Source organism: Carya illinoinensis, chromosome 10, assembly GCF_018687715.1.
Source record: "Carya illinoinensis cultivar Pawnee chromosome 10, C.illinoinensisPawnee_v1, whole genome shotgun sequence".
Taxonomy (NCBI): Eukaryota; Viridiplantae; Streptophyta; class Magnoliopsida; order Fagales; family Juglandaceae; genus Carya; species Carya illinoinensis.
Genome location: NC_056761.1, coordinates 8,547,175 through 8,559,405, shown reverse-complemented (window position 1 = coordinate 8,559,405; position 12,231 = coordinate 8,547,175). Strand labels below are relative to the sequence as shown.

The following is a 12,231-nucleotide window of genomic DNA, read 5'->3' as shown; positions in this document are numbered from 1 at the left end:
AGTTACTGTTCACGTGAACAGTAATTGCAAAACTAGCAAAATGCAGCCGCCGTTTAAGGGGGTCATCGGCGCCGCTGTTCGCCGGAAACAGTTTCCAGAGGAAGCTGGGTGCTGCTGCAGCACCTAGGTGGTGCTGGCAACACCCCTTTGGTGCGTGTAGCACCGAGGCGGTGCTTGTCGCACCAAAATGGTGCCCCCACGGTGCACGGAGCACCATTGGCCCCTTATGGTGCGCGCAACACCATTACAGGTGGTGCGCGCTGCACCATCGAATGCAGAGGTGCTGCGCGCAGCACCACTGCACAGCGGCTCAACCCAAAAAAAAATTTTTTGTTTTAAACATTGCAGCACCACATGTGCGCGAATCACATGAAAAAAAAAAAACACAATCACAGTTTACATGCATATGCAAAAAAGAAACTAGAAGCAATTATAAAAGCTCTGATACCAATGTTAGAAAGCACAGTGGAAAATACCTCAAGCTCAGCTTATAAAATTGCTCTACAAGTTTCTCCAGATCGACAAATCTCAAGAGTATCCACTTAGTGGTAAAGTGGATTATATAGTTTAAAACTGGAGTAATATTTTAACAAATCCACAACCTAAATACTATTTTAAAAGAAAATAAAAGAGAGATTTTTACTAATTCAGATAATTACCAAGAACCAAAAGAGGATAGCCCCCTACACAGCTAGCCTTAAAGGCCAGCATTAAACTGCCAATAAATGGCAGTAACGCATGGCCTTTAAGCCATGCGTTATAAGCAAGTAATGCATGACTTAAAGTCATGCGTTATACAGAGTGAAGGAGGGGTCTACCTCACGTGGGCACCCCTCCATTTAACAATTATATATATATATATATTATTTAATACAGGTATTATATATAATTTTCATCTAATGTATCACTATTGACCAGATTTATTAAGTTTGGATGATATTATATTTTTTAATTTCATTTTTTCTATTTTTTGTTTCTAATTTTATTATGATGATTGTTAATTCTCATTGATAGGGATAATTTTTAAGTACAAAATATGTAAATAAAGATAAATAATTAATATTTAAAAGTATAAACATTGTGAAGTTTTTTGTATTGATGGACCGAAAATAGTCAAAATACATACTAAAAGTGGCTTTGGATTTTTCGTATGTTTGGTTTATTTTACATTGATCCGAACTGATAGCTAACAATCCAGTCCAATTTATATAGATGGTCAGTCCGATCTCAATCCGGAAAAATGGTTGATCGAAATTTTTAATTTGTGACCTTCAAACTGGGCGATTACACCCCCTACATGTGACAAAGTACATATTGGGCTCCAACCAATCCCGTCTTGGCCCAATCTTCTCAACCCCATTTTAAGAAACTTTGGGTATCCAACATAACCTTAATACACAGCAATAAAATACACATTCCGATTCACCAAAACTTTTCTTGAACACAACTCCTTTTGACAATAATATGCTGTGTTTTTTCTTTTCTTTTTTTTTTCCTGTCCTTTTTTGGTGGGTTGAAATCCTTAGTTATGTTGTAGCCTTGTACCCCTCACGCTAGCATTAGAAGCGAGCAATTTCATGGGTTTCGGATGATCCAATAGGCCAGATTAAAATATTTCATAAGCCTTTGTCTGTCAACATAATTGTTCTTAGACATTTTATTCATAAATATCATTTAAACATAAAATACTATTTAATTTCAAATATTTAACTTTTTCACTCACAATCAAAATATAAAAAATATTTTTTTTTCAAATTTCAAAATAAAAATTGTATTAAAAAATTATATTCAAACAATATTTGAGCTTTATAATATTTTTATTTAATTTTTTTTTCTTCTCATTTCCTTAAACTCAATAAAATATCTTAATTTAAATAATTTCATTATTATTCACATATTTCTACTCTCGATAAGACCTCTTGGATACTGTAGCATGACTCTTGAGAGTCTAAGATGTTAAACACACCAAGAATTACAATATTATTAAATACTTAAAGCTATCTATTTTGAATTAGAAAAATATTTTAGTTATAAAGAAACTACCCAAAATTTTGTAAATTCACAAACTAATATGTAATAATGTAATACATCATATTGTAAAGTTATTTTATTCTAGAAATATGAAATAAGATGATATGAGAGTTAAAAGTTGAATATAATACTGTAAAAATGAAAAATTTTATTATTATTTTTGTTTTGGGGTTTGGAAATTTTTAATTGTTTGTTATTTTTTTTTTTTGAAAGTTTAGAAAAATTATAATAATTTGATTAGATGAGATAAGATGAATTAAAATAGTTTTTTTAATTCAAAGAAATGTTTTTTCTTTATAAATTTATAAAAAAAAAACACACACACACACACAAAACATAGCAAAATCTACCCCTTGGTCACAACTCTCGGTAACAACTGTCGGTAGGGCTACGTAGCATTATTCTTTGGATGCTGTTAGCAGGCCGCCCACCTTTTCGGTTTACCACCAGTTGAAAATTTTTTATTTTTTATTATTATAATTTTCTTTTAAACATTTTTTAACATCTTTAATCTTTAAAAAAATAAAAATTACACAATTTCATTAATATTTACCTTTTTAATTATTAACTAAAAAAAAATTAAAATACATTATGAGTAATAAAATTGAGGGGGATAAACTCATAGAGCTATTTAACATTGAGTGCTGTTACAGCTATCGAAAAGCTTCTCTTAAATTCTCACCAAATGTAACTGTTTTTTTATTTTTTATTTTTTATATTCTTAAAATATTTACTTAATTACTAAGTGAAAAATAAAAAGAGAGAGGATTATGTACACTCGAATTCGGGACCCAAGAATTTCTGTTTAACATTTTCCGTATTCTTTTAACTCGAATTTAAATTTAAGGTCCTTAGATATTAGGTAGTAGATACTGGATGGGGTCCGTCGGTTATCAAACATAAGATAAGGCCGTGATATGTTGGCCGGCCTTTATTACTTAATTTACTCGTATTTTGCGTCGGTATTAATAACATAGTCATTGGGAATGCAAAGCATCTACACATGCCTACTTTGCTCTACTACGTTTACGTTTATATCTGTCTTTTTTTTTAAATTTTTTTAAGGTTTTTATGATTTTGATAACATAATGTCTTTAAAACGCTCAAAACAATGGGCTTTTATCACATGTCATAAGTAATAAACTTTGACTATTTCCAAGATCATTGAAGATCTATATATAGATATATATTTGCGACTAGCTTCAAGATCAGAATAAGAAAGATGGGTGTCTAATGATTCCTCTCTTAAATAAAATGATTTTAAATACCTAATTAATGCCGTTTCTATTTTGTTGAATCTTTTTCATAACTCGATAGATAATTTAAAAAATCAATATTATTTTTTTCTTTTGTATTTTAATATATGGTTAACCATCATGTTAACTAATTGTTTTCGATGTATTGAATCGGATTGTGTAATTTTTTTCTTTTACAATATCTCGACGTGACATGAGCGTACGTGAAAGGAAATCAACATGTTTTCTTTTCGAAAAGGTTAAAATCATTTATTTTGACTTTAATTTGTTAACCTATATTGTATATGGTGGATATGCAAATATGAAAGGGGATGAAGAATGGGACAATGCAATCTCTTTCATTTCATTAATTTAATTTAGTCTATTTCGTTATGCATTTACAATATATACCAAAAACTATCTCGCCGTACGTACTTGGGACCATTTGAATAATTTGTCATATTGCTTCTAATAATGTGCAACCTTGTATATATATATATATATATATATATATATTACTTCTCATGCCATTGCTTTGCATCAGGCCAGCGTGATCAATCTATTACGTGTTAAAAAAACTCAGCTTCTTAATTTATTTTCTTTAAGAGAACCATTACAGATATAAAAAGATTATATAAAATAAACTCATAAATTGATATGATTTTATAGAATCTGTTAGATTTATTTTATAATAAAAGTAATTTTACAATCTAATATACTACATTAAGTCACATCAGTTTATGAGTTTATTTAACTTAAAAAAAAATTTATGAGTTTATTTTTGTGTAATTTTTTTTAGTTAAATTATTATTATTTTTTTTTAATGAATGAACATGTAACAATTTTTTAAGTTCAACTTTTTTAAAAATTATATGTAATTATATATTGCGTGCGTAATGGACATTTATCATATTTATTGAATCATGAAAATTACTTTATCCAAGATGGGAATGATCATCCGGCCTTAGATGTCTCCTCCATCATCAACTTTTTTTTGGTTTGCAAAGTAATATTATCGTTAGAAGAAAAAGAAATATAAGAATAGGGGTGGATAATATGATTAGACAAGGAATTAAAAGATAAATTATTGAGAAATTAGACAAATAATTAGCCCCACCCCATAATTTCTACTTACGTCCGATTGAGGACCCCATCTTCAACTACTTGTTTCAGTCTTGAATAAGCTATGCCAATTATCTTAATATCACTAATAATAATGGATGGTGAAGGGCTCACTTCATTTGGACGTGATGGCTAGGTATTTGTCGCTTTTGCTTTTGCTATTCCTATGGTCGGCAAGAGTACTGAACATATATAAGAGTGCACTCAAGCCAGGGAAATCTTTGGAAAAGATGCTCACGGGATGAATATATATTTATAATATCTAAATATATAGCAAGTGGGCACTTATACTATCATTGTTTTACAGTACTAAAAGCAATAATTTAAGTGAATGCGTAAAAATTCCTTCGCAGTTGCTTGTTGATCTGTAGCATGCTCACCTCGAGATCCAGTTTTTGAGTAAATGTAAAGCCAGCAAAGATTTATATAATGTGAAAATGGCAGTCAGCCAGGGATTGCCTGCTGAATAGACCACGTTAACACTACCATATTGAACTGTCGGTGTTGTAATTTGCAGTACTCAAACTATTCATCTGCAATAATTATACTGGATGCATTAATATAACTACATTATATAGATCTTGATCTCCACTAGTCCTTATCACAGTCGTCTTCTTGAAAGGAAAATAGCATTACTCGATTATTATAGGGGTTCTGCATTTTTTTTAGGTAAATTCCTTTAGAATACAGATCAAGGCCAGCTAAGACCGTAGGATCAAGCTATCAAGTTGGCAGTGGTCCTGATTGAATCTCTGATCTCACTAAATTACAACGCACAAATACCATCACGAATCATAACTGGTTTCAGTATTTTCAGCAAAAGATGAAATTAAAAGTTTTTGTCTTTTGAGCAGTAAATGCTGCAAACGCTACAAGTGTTAAAAAAGATCAAATGCATGCATCATAATCGTAATTAATAACAGTTACGATAATGAGTCTTGTGGCTTAATTTTCTGTTCAATCTATCCGTCCTTGGGTTATTTAAGAAGCAGCCATTAGAACCAAAGTACAGTCAGTCACTGAGAACTGAGAAATGGCCTCCAAAGCTCTCTTCTTCTTTGCTTTGTTGTCCTTAATAGCAGTTTCCCTCAGCCCTGCTTCTGCAAATAATGAGGAGGATCCAGGTCTTGTGATGCAATTTTACAAGGATTCATGCCCTCAGGCTGAAGACATCATCCATGAACAAGTCAGGCTCCTCTACAAGCGCCACAAGAACACTGCTTTCTCTTGGCTGAGGAACATCTTTCATGACTGTGCTGTTCAGGTAAGCTCTCGATTTTTTTCTTCTGTTTGTCATTTTGTGTGGATCGAAGATTTTCTTGTTTTTGATGAAAGCATTTCTATGGTTTGAGAACTAGTCATGTGATGCTTCACTGCTGCTGGACTCAACAAGGAGAAGCTTGTCTGAGAAGGAGACAGACAGGAGCTTCGGGCTAAGGAACTTCAGGTACCTCGACACCATCAAAGAAGCTGTGGAGAGGGAGTGTCCTGGAGTGGTGTCCTGTGCAGATATCCTCGTGTTGTCTGCTAGAGATGGCATTGTTGCGGTAATTTCCTTGGCCTCACGGCACTCCCTTTCTTTGTCACTTGCACCTTTAGCCATTTGGTTTTCCAGATCCACATTTTCCCACCCATTCCCTTCTTTATTCTGGGTCCAAATTTGAATGTATATACATACATATTCATTTGCATTTGATCTCAGAACCGTTCATTTCACATGCATACCATAGATTACTGAACCTCCACGAATTGTACACAAACTGATGAGTTTCTTTTTACCAAGATTCGATAGATCAAGCGTCTGTACTACAGATGTTCAGGGTTCTAAAAAGTTCTGATCCACAAAATTGCATGCAATTCTTAGGCCGTTTAAACTGTTTCCTTGTACTTTTTCCTTTTATAGCTAAAGAAGCTAACCGGTTATTACATATTTATACTACTCTAGCGTGTGAATGTAAAACTGGTTGAACTTTGGTGCAGGTGGGAGGCCCTTACATCCCTCTCAAGACTGGCAGAAGAGATGGTAGGAAGAGCAGAGCAGAAGTGCTCGAGCAGTACCTCCCAGACCACAATGAGAGTATCTCTGTGGTCCTTGAGAGGTTTGGTGCCATTGGTATTGACACCCCTGGAGTGGTTGCTTTGCTAGGTATATATATGATGCCCTTAAAGCATCCATCAAACCATAAACATAAATAGTACGAATATACATAACATCTGTTATTTTCAGACAAAAAAGTGTACATGCATACATTAATTCATACCAGATGAACATATCCATATCCAAAAGACTTTAAATTGTTTTGTTTGGTCTTTGTTGTTTCAAACAGGAGCTCACAGTGTTGGTCGAACTCACTGTGTGAAGCTGGTGCACCGTTTATACCCAGAAGTTGACCCTGTGCTCAACCCTAATCATGTTGAGCACATGCTCTACAAGTGCCCTGATGCAATCCCAGACCCCAAGGCTGTTCAGTATGTGAGAAATGATCGTGGGACCCCAATGAAACTAGACAATAACTATTACAGGAACATATTGGATAACAAAGGTTTGTTGATAGTGGACCACCAACTTGCCACTGATAAGAGGACCAAGCCTTATGTGAAGAAAATGGCCAAGAGCCAGGACTACTTTTTCAAGGAGTTTTCAAGAGCCATCACCATTCTCTCTGAGAACAACCCTCTTACTGGCACAAAGGGTGAGATCAGAAAGCAGTGCAATGTTGCCAACAAGCTTCACTGAAAGATATACCATAAGTTTAGCTCTTCTTTCCTTATCTGTGTGTGGGGAAGATTGAGAATTGCAGAATAATATGGGCTTTCTAGATGCGTTTGTTGCTTAATGGGCAGTGATTAGTGCATGCGAGTGACCGGTATTAAAATTGTAACCGTGTAGAGCACAAACACTGCTTTAATTAGTTTAGGTTTTCTCCTTTCTTCCTCACGTGAGGTTAACGTTATGATGGGCATGGTGGATGTTGGATGTATGTATATCTATGGAGGATGGTGATGGTGTATGATGCAAGGATATTCAATGATGACAGTCATTAATGGTTCGTGCGTATGCTACTTCTCTCGCAATGTCATCAACATGGCAGCACATTTTGGATTGGAATCCAATGTAAACAAGAAAACAAAAAAGGGAAAAGAAAAGAGGGGCCTTGCTTAAAGCATCAAAGTAATTAGCACTGGACAAAACAGAAACAAGAAAAGTAAATTGGAAAAGTAAATTGGAAAGATACCCTAGAAGGATAAAGAAAAAGGGCAAACAATTATTAGGATAAGATTTGCTGGTATAGACGTATATTTTATTATGCATATAAATTTATGCACGCCAGCTTTGTGTCGTAGTTTTGTGGGATAAGGACGCGTATTCATGGTGCATGTAGGGACATGGCGGACATGTGTCTGCATCCAACTGCTACCTGTTAGCATAAGAAGAATAAACGAGCCATATCCTCCTATTCAGCATTAATTATTTTTGCGGTAGGTAGAGAGTAGTACTCAATCTAGTGTCGAGTGCCGGCAAAGCGATGAAGTTTCGAAGATAGGTGTTGGCCCCACACACACTCAAACATACACGCACACGTTCATTCACAGACTATGGTGGCAGAAACCAAGCCGTGATTTTCAGTTTCGTGGGGTTATAAAGCTTTTGCCTTTCATAAAACCATGGCAATCAGAACTGTATCGTCTGCAATTTAGAGTGTGATTTAATTTGGTGAATACTTTAATTAACTAAAATTAAAAATTTTATTTTAAATTTTTTTAAATTTTTATATAAAATATAATAAATAATTTAATTTTTTTAATTTTTAATATAAAATTAATATTAAAAAATTATATTATAATAATCTTTTATTTATTACTATTTAAAACATCTCACCTACCTATTCTAACCAAACAGGGTTGCCGACTCTCAGGGTTATGATAAGCTCGAGTCAAGTGATGGTCATGAGCTTAAGCCCTCTGGCTGCACAGAATCAAATTGAGTCATGAAAATGACAAGCAGGAGATACTAATAGGGATTGGGTCTCATAGATACTTCAGTAATTCCGTTTTGCATCTTTAAGTTTGAACACACTATTTTAGTACGACCAGGACCTCCAACAAGTCTATTGGAATTTATTCCTAAAGTAAGTTTTGAGGCTGTAGTAACCCAATAACCAAGGCGAGAAGACAATTCCGAATCAATGGTTTCAATTCGACAGTTTCATCCTAAACCATGGAGCTATTATCGAAAGCATGACAGCAGAGTGATTTTAATTCGATGATAAGATAGATAAATTTAATTATTTATATTATATTTTTAATACTCGTCTCGATCATATGTTAGAATGCATTATCAAGATTCGAATTCAGAACTGATATAATATAAATATAAATTTATTAGTCATTTGACCAGATCAAATAAAGAAATTAACACTACTAATTAAATTTTTCTTCCCCTTAAACCATGAGGCTGGTGCAGTAGTATTAATTAGGAAGATCCGACTCTAGCTACAACGTCTGTGTCTTAAACATTTTTTGCAAATCAAATTATGTTATGTCAAGTGTAAAATGTGTTTTTTCTATACTGACTTGCAAAGGTAATTTTTATAAAACTCATGAATACTGATATGATTTGATAAAAATTTTATTTCGTTTTGACTTTTTGAATGTAAGCCATAAGCCATAGTACCATACTGTTATTCTATCCGCTTGTAATCATGGTTTGACATCGACACAACCAGTCCTTTTTCCCCGATTTGCCTAAAAACAACTATACGAAATTTCTTGGTACATACCTTAAATGGCCTGTCATTTTTTGTCTGGAAAATGCGCGCGCGCATATATTAAGGTTTCCTTCTCCAAGGTGGTGGATAGTGGATACCGACTGGAATTTTTTTTTTTTTAGTGCAAAAACAGTAATGGGACCGCTAGTATATTTTGAGATTTTTATTTTTTTAATTTTTAATTTTTTATATTTTTTAATATATTTAAATATTTAAAAAAATACAGTAATATTCTAAAAATTATTTTCTTAATTATTAAGTACAAAAAAAAAAAAAAAATTTGAATGAGCAATCAACTGAGTAGTTATTAGTTTAGGTTGAGTTTAGTTCGAAATTAGAATTTGACTAAAAAAATTCAAGACAGTGAGTTTGCAGACTTCCGTGAGAGTCACAGTCGATACAGGCTTGCACAGAATCACTCGACGAAGTCCTTCACACTGCACACTCAAGACCCACTTTTCAGCGTCTGTCTTTGACATGTCGAGTCTCGTGCCCCCACTTCCCAAATTTACGAAAATACGTTCACACATAAATATAATATTCTTTTCTAACGGGCCCACCCATGTGAGCAACCTTCTTTTTTTCAATAAAAAGAAATATTTTTTACAGTCGACAGATATAGTCGGCGTGCAGTCGATTATAAAAAAGTAAATTAATACGAGACCTATATAAAAAAAAAATTATTTTTATAATTTTTTTTTATTCATGTAGGTCCTCTTGAATATAAAAAAAAAATTATAATTTTTTTTTATTCATTCCGTACAACCGACTGTATACCAACTGCATTTGCCGACTGTATGTAACAAAGCCCTTCAATAAAATACATCAATCCATGTTAATCTAATCAAACGGTAGCCTACATCATAGCATTTTTCTTTTAAGAACTACGAAAAGATTCTGAACATAACACCAAATAACTGCCTTAAGGTTTTTTTTGTTTACACCGTTTAAATAAGATGTTTTTATTAAAAATTAAATAAAATATTATTATGATATAATTTTTTAATATTAATTTTATGTTTAAATTTTAAAAAAATTATTATAATTAAATGAGTTGAAATACTTTAATATTTGATAATCAAACTAGGCCTAAAGTCTAAACAAAGTAAAAGCAATCCCGTAATAAGTACAAGGGCACTCTCGATTCATTGGCTTTCAAGTTTTTGAGCCATATCATATTCGTTTGAACCTTGGAGCTAAGGATTGCAAATTGACTGTTATGTAATATAATATCTATCTTTTGTAGTGTGTTTGATAAGAGATAAAGCCTTGCAACATTTAAGTAATACATTGATTAGCTTCACATGATAGGTTGTTTTATTTATTATTTGTTTTTGTAGCTTTATAAGGTGAATACGAGTGGTGTGCAACGTAGAATTCCTCTATTATGTTTGAAATTTCTCTAAACATTGAAGAAAATATTCACAAGGAGAGAGAGTGCATGGGGCAAACCCAAATTGATATGAGGTATTTAGGTTCAGATTCTACCATTGAAGTACTATATTAAGAAGATGAATCTATACAAATATAGAAAGAAAAACTTAATATCTTCCTTGAACTAATGCAATATTAGTTATTTACCATCAAACTATATATTTATGATCATTTTTTATTGTTAGTAAATATTTGCTTCCAAGTTTCGGAAGTAATTCTTATTTTAATTTTGACCAAATTTTTTGTATGATTATTATTTATTTTTGTATTTATTTCTCATGCAAAAATTTAGATTTTTCATTTTTTAAAAAAATCTTCATAATATCGAATTTTGTAGTTATTTAAGTCTGATTAGTAGGCTTCTAAAATATTTTCGAATTTTACTATTAATCAATAATTTCAAAATTTTATCTATATTTTTAGGTGAATCTCATGTCTTCTCTATTTTGATTATCTGTTGAAACTAACCATCAAAATTTGATAGATTAGTTCTTTATGCATGCTCGATGTAAGTACAAGTATCCAGATAGACGGATCATGACCATCTAGAGTTTTAAAAAGTGGACTAACACCGTAAAAATAAAATCTTTTAATTAAAAATGATAGCTAAGATTTTAAAAACTTCACAATAAAGTTCTTTAGATATCAAAAAGATCCTAATATGAGACAGAAACCTTGTGAGTGGCAACCCTTTGACGATGGATTGCTGACTTGATGTTCTTGCACTATCAGAAGCAACATATTAGGAGTTGGAACAACATTTTTGTTCCTCCTTTCCTCACCAAAGGATAAATGGTCCGTTGGTGTTAAATTTCACACTAGAAGTTGACAAATACGTTGATTATAAGTTTCAAGGGAACTCCTCGCGTACTTAGGCTCTATTTGGTTTTATAGTTGGTCTCAACATATCTTATCTCATCTCATCTTATATTATTTCAACATCTAAACACACAATTCAAACACAAACACTTTTCAATTTCAAATTTTCTAACTTTTCAACATTTTCATCTAATTATTATCTAATCATTATAACTTTCTCAAACTTTTAAATAGAACACAAACAACCATTCAACCTTTTCAAATCCCAAAATAAAAATTATATTCTAATAATATTTTAACTCCATGATATTTTTACTCAAAATTTTTTTTCTCATTTTTTCAAATTCCATAAAACATCTCGACTCAAATCATTTCACTACTATTTACAAACTATCTCACTATAATTTATAAACATCTCATCTCATCTCATCTTATTTGTGTAACTAAACTAGACCTTAGTTTATCATAGTAGACAAACAGTCAAACTAGATCAAATACCATCTGCACAACAGGTCTCACACCAAGTCTGGCTCAGCAAGGACTCGGCCTCGTTTTCAAGCTAAACCTAACCAAAGAAACAAGGCACCAGCGCCGTGTACACATAGTTTACAATCTGTATCCAGAGTCCAGACCTTCTACGTCCTAGTGTTCAAAGTCACCGTTTGATGCAGATAAAGGCTCGTAGTTCTCCTTTTTCTTTCCCCCATTTGTAGCTGTCTTTTTTCTCCAATTTCAGGTTTACAAAAAGAGAATTTACGAAGAAAATGGAAACAGTAAAGACAGGTGAGGGAATTGGAGAACAGAAAAATCGGATCTAGATA

General features: G+C 32.6%; 1 protein-coding gene across 1 annotated transcript; it reads left to right on the top strand.

Annotated features, from left to right (window-relative positions):
* Positions 1 to 5,366: 5,366 nt before the first annotated feature.
* Positions 5,367 to 7,446, top strand: LOC122278961 (peroxidase 42-like). Its single transcript, XM_043089184.1, has 4 exons — positions 5,367 to 5,652; positions 5,747 to 5,935; positions 6,369 to 6,534; positions 6,716 to 7,446. Exons 1-4 carry the CDS (start codon positions 5,422 to 5,424, stop codon positions 7,123 to 7,125), a joined length of 996 nt encoding a protein of 331 aa, XP_042945118.1. The 5' UTR covers positions 5,367 to 5,421; the 3' UTR covers positions 7,126 to 7,446.
* The last annotated feature ends 4,785 nt before the right edge of the window (positions 7,447 to 12,231 follow it).